Consider the following 22,467-nt stretch of genomic DNA (forward strand, 5'->3'; position numbering starts at 1 on the left):
AAAAAGGAATACAAACGTTTCAAAAAGGAGATCGACAGGAAGTGCAAAATGGCCAAGAAGGGATGGCTAGAGGACAAATGTAAGGATGTAGAGGCCTATCTCACTAGGGGTAAGAGCGTCATCGTCAATGTTGTGTTATGTAATTAATAACGTTGCGTCTCAGTTAATGGTGCACTGTTATACATTTTTGAATAGGTCTTTAGGAGAGGAAATGAATTACCAAATAAAAAATGCAGTATGCCATTTAAAAAGGTCATACTAATGTTCATATCTTTGTAAAAAGCAAAGCTACAACGAAGGCAATCATGCTGATTGATGTCCCCCTGACGGCTAAAGAACATTTGCTTGAAAAATTTTGTAATTTGCATCTGGACATACAGTTATTTAGGATGGTCGAGATAAATAGGACACCCTGTATATATATCCTGGGAGTGCGGTTCCTATTCGCATTTATCCGGTTTTATTAACTTTAATACGCCCATTTTCTTGCAGTGTAATATTTGTTTTCTAGATGCGTTTTGCATTTTATATTAAAGGCATCTTCAGTAGATGATCTTCGAAACTACAGTTTCGATTTACTTGTAGACTCGAAACAGTTTAAAATACAATTTTTTACATGACTACAATGGAACTTACTGTTACTCTCCTGCCTTGCGAAAACTTGCCTCTCTTTTCAACTGGTCATAGAATAGAGAGCGCATTTCGAACACACAAGAGAAGTCGGTGCATATGGTGGAAGTGAGCTACCAGACCTGTGACCGGATGAGAATGGGGGGGGGGGGGGGGGGGAGGGATTTACCATTGCTGAGATTAGCTGATAAACTACACACTCGTTTGGCGCGCTAAACGATGCCTAGGTGGACTCAGCGGGATGGAGAGAGTAACTAGTACAGGATGTGAGGGTGTGAGGAAGACGAAAGTGAAGAAGAGTTATGGAAACTACGGAAAGGTACAATGCGTGAAATGAAATAATTCTGTTTTGTTGGATGCAAAAAGCGAGTGACGCAGCAAAGAAAGCTATCTCAGTATATAAAAGAAAATGTCCTGACTGGCTGATTCATCATCACTCAACCCAAACCGCTGCGGATAGAAACTTGAAATTTTGTGTCTCGGTCAGAAATAAGTAAATACTTGTTTCGGCATTTTAGAAAATTTAGCCCCTATGGGGTGGAATAGTGGCTGAAAGTTATTTTAAATAAACCATTATTAAAGAAGTACTAAAGTATTTTAAAGCTACATCTACGAAAAACGCTATTTGACTTCTCGCATAAAAATTTAAAAAATACATGTTTCAATGTTTTTGGAAATCCGAAGTCTAAGGGGGTGAAATACGGGATGAAATTTTTTATGAAAACATTTCATTATAAAAGTATGTGTGAAACTAAATCTCTGAAAATTTGTATCTGGCTTCTCGGCTGGAAATAAAAATTTCGCTTTTTTTTATGCTTTTTGGAAATACAACCCCTAAGGGAGTGAAGTAGGGGATCAAAATTTTTATGAAAATATTTCGTCATATTAAACCACTTTTAAAGCTAAATCTATGAAACCTGGTATTTGACTTCTAAAGAAATATGTGTTAGGGGTGAGAGCTCCTATGGTAATATCACTACTAAAACTCAAAACGCAGGACTGACGAAAACCTGTGACTCCAGCTACCAGAATCGATTTTTGGTCAGAAGTGCATTATTAGATGTTTCCATCTGTGAACAACAGAAAAATACGATTAAAGAAAAACAAAAACAAAAAACATACTTGCATATCATACCATTTACGGAATGAAGCAGCGGGCTATAATATAGTCTGCAGTAAAAGGAAAACATTGTAATTCTATTGATTATTGACACAAAATTAAGGAAGGAGTTTCCGGAGCTATGCGCTGGGACACAGTACCGCGTGGAAGGGAACTGGGACCCTGAGATAGTAGAGGGGGAAACTGGAAACTTCGGAAATGCAACGCTACGCACAGATGGGGCGACACACTGCTGACGGAAACCAGTCCGCGGGACTTGTTTTCGCCAAACCTGTTTCGGGCGGGACACCCATCTCCAGAAGCTTACTCTCTGCAACATTTCACGTGTGTAGTCATTTATGCTCCTAATTAAATCGTAGCACCACACAAACATGTCGTTCTACCCCTCCCCCCCCCCCCCCCCTCCGACTCCACGATACCAAAAAATACATAATAGTATGATAGAGGACTTGTGATGTTACACTCTCTATGGGTGATAGACTTCAGAAAAGAAAAGAGTGGTTAGTGTAATTCAGTTATATGAAGCCACTGAGACCAGAATTTCTTAATGAACGATTAATTTTTTTATTGATTTCTTGGGCAGGTGGAGGGAATATTTTGAACAGTTGCTCAATGTAGGTGAAAATATGATCAGTAATCTATCAAATTTCGATGTACAATGGGATAGGAATGATGATGGAAATAGGATCACATTTGAGGAAGTGGAGAAAATGGTCAATAGATTGTAGTGCAATAAAGCTGGGGTGGATGAAGTTAAGTCGGAACTCATGAAATACAGTGGAATGTCAGGTCTTAAATGGCTACACAGGATAATTCAAATGGCTCTGAGCACTATGGGACTTAACATCTATGGTCATCAGTCCCCTAGAACCTAGAACTACTTAAACCTAACTAACCTAAGGACATCACACACATCCATGCCCGAGGCAGGATTCGAACCTGCGACCGTAGCAGTCGCGCGGCTCCGGACTGAGCGCCTAGAACCGCTAGACCACCGCGGCCGGCACAGGATAATTGAAATGGCGTGGGAGTCGGGACAGGTTCCATCAGACTGGACGAAAGCTCTTTAAACATGGAAACAGAAAAGATTGTAGCAACTACAGAGGTATCTCTTTAATCAGCGTTGTGGGTAAAATCTTCTCAGGTATTGTTGAAAGGAAAGTGCGAGTATTAGTTGAGGTCAAATTGGATGAAAATCAGTGTGGGTTTAGGCCTCTTAAAGGTTGTCATGACCAGATCCTTAGCTTACGCAAATAATGGAGAAGTGTTACGAGTAGAACAGGGAATTGTATCTATGCTTTATAGATCTAGAAAAGGCATGTGACCGGGTTCCTAGGAGGAAGTTATTGTCTGTTCTACGATATTATGGAATAGGAGGCAAACTTTTGCAAGCAATTAAAGGTCTTTACATAGATAGTCAGGCAGCAGTTAGAGTTGACGATAAATTGAGTTCATGGTTCAGAGTAGTTTCAGGGCTAAGACAAAGCTGCAACCTATCTCCACTGTTGTTCATATTATTTATGGATTGTATGTTGAAAACAATAGACTGGCTGGGTGAGATTAAGATATGTGAATACAAAATAAGCAGTCTGGCATATGCGGATGACGTAGTTGTGATTGCAGATTCTATTGAATGTTTGCAAAGTAATATTTCAGAGCTAGATCAGAAATGTAAGGACTATGGTATGAAGATTAGCATCTCCAAAACGAAAGTAATTTCAGTGGGAAAGAGATATAAACGGATTGAGTGCCAAATAGGAGGAACAAAGTTAGAACAGGTGGACAGTTTCAAGTACTTAGGATGCATATTCTCACAGGATGGCAACATAGTGAAAGTACTGGAAGCGAGGTGTAGCAAAGCTAATGCAGTGAGCGTTCAGCTACGATCTACTGTCTTCTGCAAGATGGAAGTCAGTACCAAGACTAAGTTATCTGTGCACCGTTCAATCTTTCGACCAACTTTGTTGTATGGGAGCGAAAGCTGGGTAGATTCAGATTACCTTATCAATAAGGTTGAGGTTACGGATATGAAAGTAGCTAGGATGATTGCGGGTACTAGTAGATGGGAACAATGGCAGGAGGGTGTCCACAATGAGGAAATCAAAGAAAAACTGGGAATGAACTCTATAGATGTAGCAGTCAGGGCGAACAGGCGTAGATGGTGGGGTCATGTTACACGCATGGGAGAAGCAAGGTTACCCAAGTGACTCATGGATTCAGCAGTTCAAATGGTTCAAATGGCTCTGAGCACTATGGGACTTAACTTCTGTGGTCATCAGTCCCCTAGAACTTAGAACTACTTAAACCTAACTAACCTAAGGACATCACACACATCCATGCCCGAGGCAGGATTCGAACCTGCGACCGTAGCAGTCGCGCGGTTCCGAACCGAGCGCCTTAACCGCGAGACCACCGCGGCCGGCAAATTCAGCAGTAGAGGGTAGGAGGGTAGGAGGAGTCGGGGCAGACCAAGGAGAAGGTACCTGGATTCGGTTAAGAATGACTTTGAAGTAATAGGCTTAACGTCAGAAGAGGCACCAATGTTAGCACTGAATAGGGGATCATGGAGGATTTTTATAAGGGGGACTTTGTTCCAGACTGAACGCTGAAAGGCATAATCAGTCTTAAATGATGATGATCATGATGATGATTGATTTCTTGAGCGAGGAGAGTACTCGCACACCTCTAATTGACCACTCGATGTCACTAGCCGTGGACCCGCCAGTACGTATAAAAGGAGGCACGGAGTGTTGCGTTGGCAGTAGGGAAGCGGAGTGGGTAGGTCGGCAAAGCTGTGTGACTTGGAACGTAGGCTAGTCACGGCTGCTACGCGAGTAACGAATCCATCAGGTGCATTTCAACCCTTGTACAGCTGTCAATTGTTGGTTATGTGATTGTGAAGTGGAGGCACGAAGAGACACTCATATCTAAATCAAGACCAGGCAGACCTGATGTTCTGACGGAGACAATCCATCGAGCATTGCGGGTGATGATTGTGAAAATACCGCACGCAATCAGCGGGCGGAATCTCTCGTCACTCCGTAAGTGCTGTCAGAACTCCACCTAGAACAATTACGATATTTAGGGAATTAAAGAGGATCAGCTTCTCATGAGCTACGCATTTGTGTAGTCGTCAGTGCTAAGCTATGTTTGAGGTTTGAAAATAATTGTAACAGTCTAGATCAAGGCGACAACTTTTCACCCAGCGCGCCGACGGTACCTGAATTCGCTCGATAAAAGGAAGGTAACAGGAGACGTTTCTGGGCTCCTGTTGGTCTTGCTGGAGCTACGAGCAGCTGTGAAACCTGACAACGGGGCTTCTACGGCACACTTCGTGCGTGCTGAACTACTCACACGTGGCCACCCACATTAAGAACCTTAAGAAGCTTCCTTACCACTTCAGAAAGTCAAGAGTTCCATCTGTAAGTTTCGCCCGTGGCCGGCATCCCGACATACGGAGTTGAATATCATTGTACCCAAGGACCTACTGACTTGTTCTCGCGTCGTGTTGCGTACAGACTCTGCCAAATCACCGTGACGGATTCCATACACGGCCCCTTGTCCCGTACATAATTCATTCGGGGACACGCTCACATTTCTAGGCTTCTCTTGAAAAAATTGATTCTGAATTGTGTTGATTGGCTCATCACATTGCTGTGAGGTGCCTCAAGAGCGGTAAAGTCCTCTTTCGTTCTGACAATCTCCGAAACAAATGTTTATCTCACCGAAAAAGGCAGCCGATCCACTGCAGTCAAAGTTGTCATTGTTTATCGACATCACGTCCCACCTTGAAACTTCAGCCAAAGGCTAACCTCGTCTGCGATCTCTACAAGATGAGCAAAAGATTTCGGAGAGAGCTATCGTTGTTTGGAACACAATTGAAAGGAGACAACTTCTCTCGTTGTCATTTCAGTCGCCAAAGATGTCAATTTTGATTTTCCGAAAAAATTATTCGTGACTTCGAGAAGCATTTTTTCGAAAGATTTTCCGATCTTGACAGAACTGAGGGTGATATCCCTCTCTCCCAGACTCCGAATGGTTGTAACTTTGATGATGTGACTGTCGAGCTACAGCTGGAGCTCATTGTTCAGCAAGAAAATGACTTGTTGAAAGAGAAGCACAGAGAGTGAAAACTACTTGAATATTATCGCTGCTTACCTGATGCTGAATTTCTGAAACTGAAATTTGTCGCTGTTATAGCATCAGTGTTTGCAATAGCTTATGCCTGTGAGCAACCATTTTCAAGAACAAAGCATAGTGAACGAGATTGACTGATGGACATTTGAAAGCAATTCTGTTGATTATATCCAGCAACTCCAAACCAAACACTGATAATATTCGAAAGCCAAACGTCAGTGTCACAAATCTCACCAATCTGTTTTGCTGTTTCGTTTGTGTGTTTTGGATATGTAACTCTCTTTGCTAACATCGCCTTCTTTGATAACTTTTCTAGTAAGTAAATAGGTTGGCTTTGCATGCCACTCAGCCGTGATTAACACGCAATGCAGAACTTTGTTCCTCGTTTTTTACCCCAGAGCTTTAGTAATGACTTTCAAGAATTGCACAGAATGGAGACGCGGCCTGAGCCCTTCTTTTTGTCAGTTATGCTACCCACTGTGAAGAAAGTTTGGTGACCTCTGTTTTATCTATTAATACTAGGGCTATTCGGAAAGTAAGTTCCGATTTATCGCGAAATGGAAACCACTTTGAAAACCAGAAATATTTTATCTGCAACGGTTAGCTACAGCTTCCAACCACTACTTTACATAGTCACCACTCCGACTTAGACATTTGTCGTAACGTTGTACCAACTTTCCAATACCCTCGTCATAGAGGGCAGCCGCCTGTGCTTCCCGCCAATTCTCTACGGTAATCTATAGCTCGTTGCCTGTGCGAAAATGTTGTCTTCATAGCCAGAAGTTAATGTGAGCAGAGATGAAACACAGAGCGAGCCAATTACGGGCTATAGTGCGGGTGACCAAACACATCCCATCGAAAACCCTGCAGGAGCATTTTCATTGCCCCTGCAGATCGCCGCTGAGATTTGTCACGAAGTAGGAACCGTATGACAGTTCTGTAATGTGGGCTGCATACCATCAGGCGGAATCTCTCACCAGGACCCTATACTTGGCGGGAGACACTATTTTGTACACATCTTTCTGTGCTCACCATGCGCTCAAAACTGAAAAGAGCGAAGTGATGCAACCGACAGCCATACTAGAGGCACTGTCGAACACATATGTGCAAAGCTTTATTAGATATTCACAGTGGTTTGCATTTCTTGACCGATCGGAACTTACTTTCCGAATATCCCTTGTATTGTGGTTCTCACTGCCGTGGCCCCTACGAGTTCCCGTTTAGGCTACCCGCAGCGCTGTCTTGTCATGCTGGTGGGTTATGTGCCGCGACACAGCAACTAGTTTTAGATGAATGGTTGCCGTGCGCTACGCAGATTACAGGTAGTAATCCATCGCGAATAAAATAATTGCTCCTTTGTTCGTGTTCCCACTTACGACAGATTACCACACGTAGATGTCTAGTATTATATTGCAGTGATTTATCACTCATTAGCATAGAAGGGCGCCCATTCCATACAGGGATGACAATTATCGCTAAAATAACCTGTTTCAGGCTGTACTGGTTTGATTCATCTCCAGTTTGAGCTGACTATTACAACCGCTCAAAATAACCGGTTACTGAAATCACCGATTTTCTGTTTTTTATCGCCGTTATCCTCCCCCCCCCATGAACCATGGACCTTGCCGTTGGTGGGGAGGCTTGCGTGCCTCAGCGATACAGATAGCCGTACCGTAGGTGCAACCACAACGGAGGGGTATCTGTTGAGAGGCCAGACAAACGTGTGGTTCCTGAAGAGGGGCAGCAGCCTTTTCAGTAGTTGCAAGGGCAACAGTCTGGATGATTGACTGATCTGGCCTTGTAACAATAACCAAAACGGCCTTGCTGTGCTGGTACTGCGAACGGCTGAAAGCAAGGGGAAACTACAGCCGTAATTTTTCCCGAGGGCATGCAGCTTTACTGTATGATTACATGATGATGGCGTCCTCTTGGGTAAAATATTCCGGAGGTAAAATAGTCCCCCATTCGGATCTCCGGGCGGGGACTACTCAAGAGGATGTCGTTATCAGGAGAAAGAAAACTGGCGTTCTACGGATCGGAGCGTGGAATGTCAGATCCCTTAATCGGGCAGGTAGGTTAGAAAATTTAAAAATGGAACTGGATAGGTTGAAGTTAGATATAGTGGGAATTAGTGAAGTTCGGTGGCAGGAGGAACAAGACTTTTTGTCAGGTGAATACAGGGTTATAAACACAAAATCAAATAGGGGTAATGCAGGAGTAAGTTTAATAATGAATAGGAAAATAGGAATGCGGGTAAGCTACTACAAACAGCATAGTGAACGCATTATTGTGGCCAAGATAGATACGAAGCCCACACCTACTACAGTAGTACAAGTTTATATGCCAACTAGCTCTGCAGATGACGAAGAAATTGAAGAAATGTATGACGAAATAAAAGAAATTATTCAGATTGTGAAGGGAGACGAAAATTTAATAGTCATGGGTGACTGGAATTCGAGCGTAGGAAAAGGGAGAGAAGGAAACATAGTAGGTGAATATGGATTGGGGGACAGAAATGAAAGAGGAAGCCGCCTGGTAGAATTTTGCACAGAGAACAACATAATCATAACTAACACTTGGTTTAAGAATCATGAAAGAAGGTTGTATACATGGAAGAACCCTGGAGATACTAAAAGGTATCAGATAGATTATATAATGGTAAGACAGAGATTTAGGAACCAGGTTTTAAATTGTAAGACATTTCCAGGGGCAGATGTGGACTCTGACCACAATCTATTGGTTATGACCTGTAGATTAAAACTGAAGAAACTGCAAAAAGGTGGGAATTTAAGGAGATGGGACCTGGATAAACTGAAAGAACCAGAGGTTGTACAGAGATTCAGGGAGAGCATAAGGGAGCAATTGACAGGAATGGGGGAAATAAATACAGTAGAAGAAGAATGGGTAGCTTTGAGGGATGAAGTAGTGAAGGCAGCAGAGGATCAAGTAGGTAAAAAGACGAGGGCTAGTAGAAATCCTTGGGTAACAGAAGAAATATTGAATTTAATTGATGAAAGGAGAAAATATAAAAATGCAGTAAGTGAAACAGGCAAAAAGGAATACAAACGTCTCAAAAATGAGATCGACAGGAAGTGCAAAATGGCTAAACAGGGATGGCTAGAGGACAAATGTAAGGATGCAGAGGCCTATCTCACTAGGGGTAAGATAGATACCGCCTACAGGAAAATTAAAGAGACCTTTGGAGATAAGAGAACGACTTGTATGAATATCAAGAGCTCAGATGGAAACCCAGTTCTAAGCAAAGAAGGGAAAGCAGAAAGGTGGAAGGAGTATATAGAGGGTCTATACAAGGGCGATGTACTTGAGGACAATATTATGGAAATGGAAGAGGATGTAGATGAAGATGAAATGGGAGATACGATACTGCGTGAAGAGTTTGACAGAGCACTGAAAGACCTGAGTCGAAACAAGGCCCCCGGAGTAGACAATATTCCATTGGAACTACTGACGGCCGTGGGAGAGCCAGTCCTGACAAAACTCTACCATCTGGTGAGCAAGATGTATGAAACAGGCGAAATACCCTCAGACTTCAAGAAGAATATAATAATTCCAATCCCAAAGAAAGCAGGTGTTGACAGATGTGAAAATTACCGAACTATCAGCTTAATAAGTCACAGCTGCAAAATACTAACACGAATTCTTTACAGACGAATGGAAAAACTAGTAGAAGCCAACCTCGGGGAAGATCAGTTTGGATTCCGTAGAAACACTGGAACACGTGAGGCAATACTGACCATACGACTTATCTTAGAAGAAAGATTAAGGAAAGGCAAACCTACGTTTCTAGCATTTGTAGACTTAGAGAAAGCTTTTGACAATGTTGACTGGAATACTCTCTTTCAAATTCTGAAGGTGGCAGGGGTAAAATACAGGGAGCGAAAGGCTATTTACAATTTGTACAGAAACCAGATGGCAGTTATAAGAGTCGAGGGACATGAAAGGGAAGCAGTGGTTGGGAAGGGAGTAAGACAGGGCTGTAGCCTCTTCCCGATGTTGTTCAATCTGTATATTGAGCAAGCAGTAAAGGAAACAAAAGAAAAATTCGGGGTAGGTATTAAAATTCATGGAGAAGAAATAAAAACTTTGAGGTTCGCCGATGACATTGTAATTCTGTCAGAGACAGCAAAGGACTTGGAAGAGCAGTTGAATGGAATGGACAGTGTCTTGAAAGGAGGATATAAGATGAACATCAACAAAAGCAAAACAAGGATAATGGAATGTAGTCTAATTAAGTCGGGTGATGCTGAGGGAATTAGATTAGGAAATGAGGCACTTAAAGTAGTAAAGGAGTTTTGCTATTTGGGGAGCAAAATAACTGATGATGATCGAAGTAGAGAGGATATAAAATGTAGGCTGGCAATGGCAAGGAAAGCGTTTCTGAAGAAGAGAAATTTGTTAACATCCAGTATTGATTTAAGTGTCAGGAAGTCATTTCTGAAAGTATTCGTATGGAGTGTAACCATGTATGGAAGTGAAACATGGACGATAAGTAGTTTGGACAAGAAGAGAATAGAAGCTTTCGAAATGTGGTGCTACAGAAGAATGCTGAAGATTAGATGGGTAGATCGCATAACTAATGAGGAAGTATTGAATAGGATTGGGGAGAAGAGAAGTTTGTGGCACATCTTGACCAGAAGAAGGGATCGGTTGGTAGGACATGTTCTGAGGCATCAAGGGATCACCAATTTAGTATTGGAGGGCAGCGTGGAGGGTAAAAATCGTAGAGGGAGACCAAGAGATGAATACACTAAGCAGATTCAGAAGGATGTAGGTTGCAGTAGGTACTGGGAGATGAAAAAGCTTGCACAGGATAGAGTAGCATGGAGAGCTGCATCAAACCAGTCTCAGGACTGAAGACCACAACAACAACAACATCGCCGTTATTTCCAAAAATAAACGAACAAAGATTGAAAAATGCTAAGACTCGCTTATACTTTTCCATTGTACATTCCAAGGTACTTAAAGTATCAATTAAAAAAGTAAATATTAAAAAAAATAGTCCACCTCCTGTTCGCCCCCTTTCTCGAAAACAAGTGAGGGTCTAGATGATATAAAAAAATTCTCCAGTGTTGTCTTACTGATTCTAAGTTTTTTAAATACATGCTCAAAAAGCATATTGTAGTTGAGGCTCTTATTGCTTTTTGGATTTCACGAATAGTCAGTGCTAAATAGTGAAAACTGAGGTTGGAGAACTTTATTTTTTGTAATACGTTTGCCGTGTAGGCAGATGCAGCAAATCAGCTACTTTCTATGTTTTTGTAAACTACGAATGAATTGTGAAGTTTTTAATTTCTGTATCTACATATATACTCCACTATCCACCAAGCGGTGTGTCGCTGAGGGCACTATTCACGCCAAAGTCATATTCCCCGTCCCCTCCCCACCCCTCTGTCCCACTCGCGGATCGCGAGATGGAAAAACGACTGTCTGAACGCCTCAGTACGAGATCTAATTTCCCTTATCTTTGAATGGTGATCATTGCACGATATGAAAGTTGGTGATAATAATATATCCTCTACATCCTCGGCGAAGATTGTATTTCGGAATTGTGAGCAGCCCCTACCGTTTAATGCGTCGTCTATCTGCAAATGTGTCCCACTTCAAACTTTCTATGAGATTTGCAACGTTCTCGCGAATCTTGCCGCTCGTCTTTGGACCTTCTCAGTCTCTTGAATCAGTTCCAACTGGTAAGGATCCCATACAGTCGAACAATACTCTAAGACCGGATGAACTAATGTATTGTAATCAATTTCCTTTGCTGAAGACCATCGCTTCAGGATTCTACCAATAAACGGCAATCTAGATTTCGCCTTACCTGTTACTTGTGTAATCTGATCGTTCCATTTGAGATCATTTCGGATAGTTACACCAAGATACTTGACAGATGTTACCGTTTATTTTGTACTCGTACATTAATGGGGATTTTTGCTTTGTTATACGCAGTAGGTTACTAATATTGAGAGATAACTCCTAGTTATTACGCCACGCATTAATTTTCTGCAAATCGTCACAACTTTCGTCTGATTCTACTTTCCTGTAGACTACAGCATCATCGGCAAACAGTCTAATGCCACTGTCAATACCATCAACCAGATCGTTTATGTAAATCGTAAAAAACAGCGGACCTATTACACTGCTCCGGGGTACACCTGATGTTACGCTTGTTTCTGTTGAAGTCTCCCCATTCAGGACGACATACTGCTTTCTGTCTGTTAGAAAACTTTCTGTCCAACCGCATATGTCATCGAATAGACCACAAGCGCGCCTATTCTGGTGCAAGCGACAGTGTGGAACTGAGTCGAACACCTTTCGAAAGTCGAGGAATATGGCATCGACCTGGGAGCCGGTACCTAGAGCCCGTTGTATATTATGCACATGGATAATTTGCTACTATTGCCATAACTTCCTTCCTCTATACTTATTTGATAGAAATGAGAGACAAATAAGTGTTGTGTGAAATTTTTAGCATTCTTTTTCTTTCATTATTTCGAATCAATAACCTGTTTTTAGGCAAATATATATCTCTACTTTTTAGTAGGAATCTGAGTAAAATTGATTCTGAAAAAAACAAGAAATGCTTTTTCAAAAAACTGAATTGAACAATTTAGATAGTAGACAAAACATAGCATTTACCAGGGACAAATACATGACAATAGTTATAATTTCAGTAATGAGTTAATCCACTGGCCAATGTTTGTGATGCAATCTGTTCGGAAATACTTGTTTTATAATGTGTTGATCCGTAAGTTGAGTCCTTTCACGAATATCGTTCAAAGACAATACCAACCTTTCAGAAGCTACAGACCTACGTACAAAACTCATTTCGTGAAAATTTTTTAGCACCACTGCTATGGCAAATTGATATATCGATTTTATACTCATTTGTCGGTAAAAAAATAAAGGCACCTGTTATAAATGAACCAAACAAGTACCAAAAAATACCGATTATTCATAACTAAAATAGCGGTATCGGTTTTGACGGATCGGTTTTTCCCATCCGTAACACAATAGTTCGTAGGGGGGGGGGGGGAGGGGCTAGACCTAGAGATTGTCTATTTTTAATATTTTGGAAGACGAATGGGGACTTGTAAGTAGTCATAAAAATGATTATTACCTATGCTGTGGTGGAGGTGATCTCTGAATCAAACACGATTGTTCGTATTACAGAAGTTTATTCGCACAGATCGCACAAAAATGCTCTATGTTTACCTGTTTCAGCGAAATTAAATCGCCATCTTTAGATCATTTGTATAGAGAAAATTTTTACGGGGCCAATCCATTCCGTCGGCTGTTCACATTGATTGGACACAACTGTAATGTATGTAAAGATGAGATTATCGAAAATTCAAACGACAGACCAACATAAAATATATGTATACCTGCAAAGGCATTCTAACAAAGCTTTATAATATTGAGAGGTGATACTGGCAACTTTGTCTACCACAGGTCAAGTTAACGCAGTAGAGGATATTGTGCTTACATTCAGGATTTTTACGCAGAACCGCAGCAGAACCTTCACACTCGCTTACGCAGGACCTTATTGTGTGTCACGTTAAACCTTGACCTCGACCTACGCTGCAAACATTGGAACTCTCCGTTTATACTACACCGAGTGAGGTGGCACACTGGTTACTACATCCGACTCGGATTCGGGAGGACGACGATTCAAACCCGCGTTCGGCCATCCTGATTTATGTTCCCCGAGATTTCCCTAAACCACTTCAGGCAAATGCCGGGATGGTTTCTTTGAAAGCGCACGGCCGATTTCGTTCCTCATCCTTCCCTAATCCGAGGTTATGCTCCGTCTCTAATGACCTCTTTGTCGACGGGACGTTAAACACTAATCTCCTCCTCTAGTGGTAGAGCACTTTCCCGCGAAAGGCAAAGGTCCCGAGTTCGAGTCTCGGTACGGCACACAGTTTTAATTTGCCAGGAAAGTCTCATATCAGACCACACTCCGCTGCAGCGTGAAAATCTCATTATGGAAAGATAGTACAGTTTGTGAAATGGTAACCCTGCTTGCGGCTTTTATTATTTTACATATGCTACGAAATTGAGCTTTTATTGATATTAATGCGATTTGATATCTAGTACTGTAAGCTTTGTAATGCTTCTTTATGTACTGCATTGATAGCTTTTTATATATTTTTATCTGTTCCATAATTATATGTGGTATTACGCTGGAAGGTGCTGCAATAGATTTAGATAAAACTACATGCCCCCTCTGGTGTTTATATCTCCCCTCAGTATCTTTTTAAGTTTAAAGACGGAATTTGGTCCGAAACTTTTGGATAATGAGTCAATACGTAACACTCATCGTAAGCTAGGCCGTGACTGAGATAAGAGACTTGATACATTGGACCTTGACCTAGACCTCGAGCTACTCAGCACGGATCAGCTGATAATTAAAAATACATCATTATACGAGACTATGCCCGCGTGCAGTAAAATCACACGACACTGTTTTCATCCTGTATTTTTAATTTCTATATGCCAAGTGTTTGTTATTGCACCGTTAATAGTTTACCAATTTATGTATCTGGTAGCGATGACCACAACACGATGTAAGATACAGCAATAATAGTTTTGTAATAATTTTTGATGTATACATTTGGAAAACCAGGTCTATGTTCCTTTTATGTGTATATAATTCTTTATATTGTATTTGGTAGACATAATCTTAAGTTGTAAAAGACTGCTGCCGTCACACGATGTATTCCGTTGACTGCCTCATAACGGTTTCTTGTCAGATATCAACGAAAACGTAAAATGAAAACATTTTACACACGTCTTGTGTAAATGTAAGCGTAGGCTTCCGCGGCCATTGTCTTCGTCAATAAAATTCTTCAGGGTATCAGACCGCATCGTCATAATTTAAAATGCGCCAACGTTTCGGCCAGCGTTGCAGCTAGCCTTCATCAGGGCCTTACGTTAACTGCTAAATGAACACACTTGGTTCCTTAAATAGCTGCACGAGAAAACCGTGTCGTTACTTGATTGGCTGTAAAAGGAGGAGGAGGAGGGGTGAAATGTATGCTTTATTGGTGTTTCCTTTATTATCTGTCATTGGCTGAAATAGCTGTTTTCTATTGGTCTTTATATTAATCCACCCCATTGGAGGAGACGGACGAATAGCGAACAGGTGATGGCTGTGACGTCACACTGTTTCCATGCTGTCCAGAAGCCGGCTGCGGCGTGCCATTGCTTTGTGTGCTGGCGACCTCTACTGCGGCTCTCCGCGTGTCTGCATGGGCCGCCACGGCTCTGCCGCCGCTCCGTAGCCCTGCTATTGCAGGCAGCCAAGACCTCGGAAGCTTGTACCCGTCCTCTCTATTCATGTTGGCGGGTCTTTTGGCTATTTCTATCGCCTCTCTAATCTTTCTTTTGAAAGTGAGAGGCTGTTTCGCCAGGACGCGGGCTTCTTGAAAAAATATTGGTTTCCCGCACTCGTCTCGGTGTTCCGCCACTGCTGACTTAGTGTGTTGTTTCAGGCGGATATATCTTTCATGTTCCGAAAGCCTTGTGCTAATCGGACGTCCCGTCTCACCTATGTAGACTAGTCCACACGCACAACCAATTTCATACACGCCAGCTGTGTGTAGTTTGTCAACTGCATCCTTGGTAGAACCGAGCATGTCTGATATTTTGTTTCTGCTTCGGAAAATTGGTTTGATGTCGGCTTTTCGTAGAATTTTTCCAATACGTTCCGTGACCCCTTGTACATATGGTAACACAGCAATGCTCTGTGCCTCCTTCTCCTCTTCCCTATTAGTCTTCTCCCTTGTCGACATGGTGCTGTCTATCATCTGCTTCTCATAGCCATTAGTTCCGAAGATGGACCTGAGGCGTTCAAGTTCTGTCTTCAGATGTTCTTCGTCGCTTATCCTGTACGCTCTCTTCGTTAGCGTGTGCAGGGCGGACTTCTTCTGCGTGGGGTGATGGTGGGAGGAGGCGTGGAGGTACCTGTCCGTATTGGTTGGTTTCCTGTACACTTTGTGGCCAAGTTTACCATCAGGTTTTCGATAAACTTCCACGTCGAGAAAAGGCAGCACCCCATTCTTCTCTGTTTCCATTGTAAACTGAATTTTCCTATGCTGTTGGTTAAGGTGCTTGTGGAAGTATCATCGACATAGCGAAGCCAACAATTTGGACGTAATGGTGCGGACTGGAGGGCTGTTTCCTCAAATGCCTCCATGAAAATTTCTGCTGCGATAGGCGATAGGGGTGAGCCCATAGCTACACCGTCAGTTTGTTCATAAAATTGACCTCTCCACTTGAAATAGGTGGTCGTCAGACAGTGGCGCACAAGCTCACATATATCAGGAGCCACGCGTTCTTCTAGGATGTTCACAGTGTCTGACACTGGGACATTCGTGAATAGGGATTTGACGTCGAAACTAACCATCAGATCTTGGTCCGTAACACGCATTTCCTTTAGGAGAGACACGAAGTGAGTGGAATCCTTAACGTAGGACTCGGTTTGATGCACTAGGTGTCGGAGCCTAGGTGCCAGTTCTTTCGCTAGGTAGTAGGTCGGCGAATTTATACTGTTTACTATGGGCCTTAAGGGGAAGTCGGTTTTGTGTACCTTCGGTACACCATATATCCTAGGTGCCTGTGTCACTTGAGGGATGAATCTTCTGGCCTTGTCGAAGTTGATTCTAGAGTACTTGAGCAGTGCCTGCGTCGTTTTGATTACCTTGGCCGTCGGATCTCCCTGAAGTTTCTTGTAGATAGGTTCTGCGAGAATATCTTTCATTCGTTTGTTGTAATCAGTTGTGTCCAAGACTACAGTGGCGTTGCCCTTATCTGCCTGTACCACTACTAAGTGGGGGTTGTCCCTGAGTTCCTTGATGGCATGGTATTCCTCAGCGTTGGTATTTTGCTTCGGTGGCTTTGCTTTATTCAGAACTCTGACCGTTTCCTGCCGGATCTTCTCCGCCTCGGCCTGTGGCAGACGACATACCGAAGCCTCTACGGATTCTATGATATCTTCTTTTGGAACTCGCTTAGGTGCGACTGCGAAATTCATCCCCTTGGCCAGAATTGCTGTGGTTGCTTCGCTCAAGGTGTGGCTGGAGAGGTTGACCACTGTCCGTCGCCTGTCCAGCGTCAATGTTTCGTCCGTGGCTTCCTGTTGTAGTCAAATCCCTATTCACGAATGTCCCAGTGTCAGACACTGTGAACATCCTAGAAGAACGCGTGGCTCCTGATATATGTGAGCTTGTGCGCCACTGTCTGACGACCACCTATTTCAAGTGGAGAGGTCAATTTTATGAACAAACTGACGGTGTAGCTATGGGCTCACCCCTATCGCCTATCGCAGCAGAAATTTTCATGGAGGCATTTGAGGAAACAGCCCTCCAGTCCGCACCATTACGTCCAAATTGTTGGCTTCGCTATGTCGATGATACTTCCACAAGCACCTTAACCAACAGCATAGGAAAATTCAGTTTACAATGGAAACAGAGAAGAATGGGGTGCTGCCTTTTCTCGACGTGGAAGTTTATCGAAAACCTGATGGTAAACTTGGCCGCAAAGTGTACAGGAAACCAACCAATACGGACAGGTACCTCCACGCCTCCTCCCACCATCACCCCACGCAGAAGAAGTCCGCCCTGCACACGCTAACGAAGAGAGCGTACAGGATAAGCGACGAAGAACATCTGAAGACAGAACTTGAACGCCTCAGGTCCATCTTCGGAACTAATGGCTATGGGAAGCAGATGATAGACAGCACCATGTCTGGACAGCATGGAAACAGTGTGACGTCACAGCCATCACCTGTTCGCTATTCGTCCGTCTCCTCCATTGGGGTGGATTAATATAAAGACCAATAGAAAACAGCTATTTCAGCCAATGACAGATAATAAAGGAAACACCAATAAAGCATACATTTCACCCCTCCTCCTCCTCCTTTTACAGCCAATCAAGTAACGACACGGTTTTCTCGTGCAGCTATTTAAGGAACCAAGTGTGTTCATTTAGCAGTTAACGTAAGGCCCTGATGAAGGCTAGCTGCAACGCTGGCCGAAACGTTGGCGCATTTTAAATTATGACGATGCGGTCTGATACCCTGAAGAATTTTATTGAAGACATCTTGTGTGGTTTATTTGTAACTATTTGCGCTCTTATCACAGCTATTCTCTTACTGTATGATGAGAGACGGTCCTATCGAGCGTCTCAGTAAGGTATGTTTACTTTGAAATTGTACGCATTTTATGTTGGTTTGACATTAGAATTTTCCATTACTGCACCTTTATTTACAATACAATTGTGTCCATTTAATGTGGAAAGTCTACGAAATGGATTGGCACTGTACAAAATTTTTCTATACAAACGATCTGAAGTTGGTGATTTAATTTCGCTGAAACTAGTACTCATCGTTCATTGTTATGCCATCTGGGCGAATAAACTTGTCTGATAAGAAGAACAACCGTGTTTACTCATAAAATTGTTCCTGTTCCAACCCTGTTAAAATTTCGTTCATGCCGTAAATGGAGAAATTCACTGACACAAGTGACTCTGACGAAGGAGAGATCCTTATGGTCATATACTTGGGGACAGGACTAGTATTATGTATTAGCGTTTCTGCCCCACTTTTCCTAACATGAAAATTTCGGACAAATGGGTGAAAAAACTGACGAAGTACCATGAAATATCTATCAAAATAAGCTTTTTCTTTTTAAAGTTGTGAACCACGGTTTATGGAGGAAAAACGAAGAATTTGCACAGAAAAAAGTGCAAAACGATTTCCACCGGATGTTCTGGACTACTTTTTCCCCAACTCATCAAAATCTTCAAATCAAAACAAAAATCAGCAGTAAATCAAAGAAAACCGGTATGAAAAGATATTTACCAAAAAGAGACTTTTCACCAAAATGATGAAAAAACCATGTTAATGGAGGAAAAAATTACACAATTTCTAATACGTTTTATCTTGCTTCACAATTGGAGTTTCGTCAACATTATCATCATCATTGGCTGCTGACCTTTCTCAATTATTTTTCTCAACATCAATAGAATTCATCTCATATTCTTCTTCTTCTATGGATTGAAAGGTTATCTCACACCATCTATCCATCGCCCCAATCCATTTATCTCGATCATTACCAAACATGGATTTGAGTCACCCGTCTATTAACTCAAATCTTCTGTCCTGATCATTTGAAACATTTGTATGTCTTCATCTACCATCATCGTCTCACCATCTATCATCATTTTCTCATCATCTATCATCATCTGTTCATCATCTTTTCCGAGCTCATTTATAAAGAGGAAATTTTCAATAGAATAATTTTTTCTTCATCACTCAACTGTTGTGTGAGCCATCAAAACCCAACTATATCACACAGATTTCCTCAAGGCTTTCGCAACGATCACACATTAGGTTAGTTAGTTTCCTGTAGTTTCTATTCGTAAAAATTTCCTTTCACTTCTTCACCGTCCAAGGCTTTCCTCTTGCACGTAACTGAATTAGAAAGAACGATACGTTATCAAAAATTTCTGTTGAAGACTTGGGTGTGTAACCTTTTTCGGAATGTCCTTAAGTTTTCTGATCCTCACCTTATCGTTCACCTTAGATTTGACATCTTCAACTTAAATTGTCTTCAACAAGTATTTCTCCTTCTCTTACTCACATCCTTTGTCTTCATCTTTACCACTGAATGCATTGTATTGTACCCATGAACCAACTTACGCAGAAGAGAAAACTTTTACCACATTTTTTCCTTCAGTGTTCTGTTGAATCTTTCAACAACGGATGCCTTCTTCTCACTAAATGCTGAGTAACGGTTCATGCCGCGTTTCTAAATCAGTTCACGAAATTATTTTCTCAAGAACTCTCTTCCATTATTGTCTGTAGATTTCTCGGTGTCCTCTCCTGCAGCAGTTTTTCAAAGGCATCACCACATTTATGCCTATTTTATCCTTAACTGGCATCGATGACATTCAACAAATACTTGTGTGCTTTGTTCTTCGAGATTTTCTCGTTCCAGTTGTCGATTTATACTAGATCTGCTTACCATAGATCGTCTTTACCAAGAGAAATAATATATCTTCCTTTAAAAATTTTTCTCATTGGTTTACGTAACTCGTTGCTGATTTCTTCACGAATGTCTACAATTTTTTTCACCAAATTTTATCTTCTTTGTGTTGCGTACAATACAAAGACCTTCAGTCCTTTGTCTTCCATTTTTTGCTGTCGTTCGTTGAGGATGACGTGTTTCAGTAATTGTTTTTGCGCTTCAGGCACCAAATATGACTGTCTCGAAGGAGTGGATCGATCATTTATATCGAAAAAAAAAACACGGCTAATGCAGTTTTCATAAGGATGTGTTGATGCCTTTAATAAGACGATTTACGTTAGTATCTAGCACATTAACCCTATCTAACGCATGCATCATCTTTCTGTGGTAATCGTCCATGGTACCACCAGAGAGCACTTCTTTTATGAAAATATGTGAGAATGTTGACATAGTTGTTGAATTGTGTGAGAATACTCGTAGATTCGGTCTTCGTGTTGAGATTTTTTATGTGATGTGGAACGAGTTACTTCACAGGACACGTATAAATGATTAGTGTTAACATCAATGAACACACTTAAAAATTATGTGACGTTGGAGAAATATTGAAAAACTTTTGTTGCTGCACATTGAATCCTTCTGAGCCATGGACAACATTAATGAGTAATGGACGTTACTTTTCCCTCTAGTGTTGTAGTCATGGACATCACTATTCTTCTTACTTTGTGATTGATTATTTGTGATGAATTTCACTAGCATATATATATATATATATATATATATATATATATATATATATATATATATATATATATTAGCCGCGACAGCAGCTGAAACACCAACTTGGGCATCATCATTGTTTGCAGGTCGTGGCTGACGTTTCACATGTGGCTGAACACTTCCTATTTCGTAACTATCCGGCGTACGGTCCGGAAACTTGGATGATGTCGTCCAGGATACCGAGCAGCATACATAGCACACGCCCGTTGGGCATTTTGATCACAATAGCCATATATCAACTGGATATCGACCTTTTCCGCAATTGGTAAACGGTCCATTTTAACACGGGTAATGTATCACGAAGCAAATACCGTCCAAACTGGCGTAATGTTACGTGATACCACGTACTTTATACGTTTGTGACTATTACAGAGGCATCTATCACAAAACGAAAATGTGGTCCAACAAAAACATTCATATTTCTTTACGTACTACGCGAATATGTAATAAAAAATGGGGGTTCCTATTTAAAAAAACGCAGTTGATATACGTTTGACCTATGGCAGTGCCATCTAGCGGGCCAACCATAGCGCCATCGGTTTCTCCCTTCAAGCTAGACGAGTTTCGTTCTTTGTAGTTTTTTCGTTTGATGCTTATTTGATGAGATATTTGGTCCGGTCACTATCAGTGGACCATCCTGTATTGCGAAGGTACAGTTAAAATGCTCAACTCCTTGAAGAGGTAGCTACATAGCGACCGCTGATGAACACTATACATTATTCTTAACTGCTAGCTTTTGTGAACTCAAATTTTTTTCTGAGTGATAAGTTACTCCAGAAAATTATTCTATAAGATGCAAAATATGTCAGGAAGTTAATTCGTTTCTTTCCAAGACTAGCAGTTATACAAAGAGAAAAAGTAGCCGAACTTAATAGTTTGAGACGCACGATAATATATGACTTGCAGTTCAAGTTTTCTCGGTTATGTATGCCCAAAACTTGGGAGCATCCTACTGCAGTTACTGGTTGCTGCTCAAGTACTGCATTAATCATTGCTCTAAAGGACGGAACACAGTGTGTTTTCTCAAAATTTAAGGACAGTAAAATTTCAGGGAACCCCTTAATTATTTTTTTCTAAAATAGCATTAACAATTTTTTCTGTTTGCATTCTCTTTAAAGGGATTTGTCACAACACTAGTATCGACTGGAAAGCGTACCAACTCTGCCTGATGAATGTTGAGTGGGAGGTTATTCACGTACGCAGGGTGATTCCGTGATGATGATACAAACTTTCAGGGACAATGGAGAAGGATAAATATGTCAATTTGAGGTAATGGTCCCTGTTCCAGACGCGACTGAGTCAAAAAGTTGTAGGCGAAAAAGGTTCTGAAACCTCTTACAGTGGAATACATGTACTGGCTAAGATTTTAGAGAAAGCAATGGTGTGAAAAGAAGAAAAAATGTGCAGTAAACATGTGGTTTGAGTTGCGTTGCTTAAGAGCTATGAGTATTTGATCGTCTTCGCTACTATGAAACGGGGATGGCGATCTTTCTTTCGACGCCAATTTAAACTGAGTGTTAAAGCTGCCTAAAATAACATGTTTCTGAAATGGCAGATTTACGGTGATAAATGTAGCAGTTAACAAGAAATGAAAAATTTTGAGTCTCTCAGTTTCAAGATACCTTGTCAAATTGTTCAAATGGCTCTGGGCATTATGAGACTTAACGTCTGAGGTAATCAGTCCCCTAGAACTCAGAACTACTTAAACCTAACTAACCTAAAGACATCACACACATACATGCCCGAGGTAGGATT

The 22,467-nt window shown here is 41.5% G+C and overlaps 1 protein-coding gene across 1 annotated transcript in view; it reads right to left on the minus strand.

The window, feature by feature from the left end:
- The window catches only part of LOC124550828, a 117,011-nt gene extending 100,071 nt beyond the window's left edge, over positions 1 to 16,940 (minus strand). Inside the window, exon 1 of the mRNA XM_047125553.1 lies at positions 16,608 to 16,940. Coding sequence (XP_046981509.1) covers positions 16,608 to 16,940 — 333 coding nt within the window. The remainder of the gene's footprint in view (positions 1 to 16,607) is intronic.
- Between the last annotated feature and the right edge of the window lie 5,527 nt (positions 16,941 to 22,467).

The sequence above is a fragment of the Schistocerca americana genome, chromosome 9 (genome assembly GCF_021461395.2).
Source record: "Schistocerca americana isolate TAMUIC-IGC-003095 chromosome 9, iqSchAmer2.1, whole genome shotgun sequence".
Taxonomy (NCBI): Eukaryota; Metazoa; Arthropoda; class Insecta; order Orthoptera; family Acrididae; genus Schistocerca; species Schistocerca americana.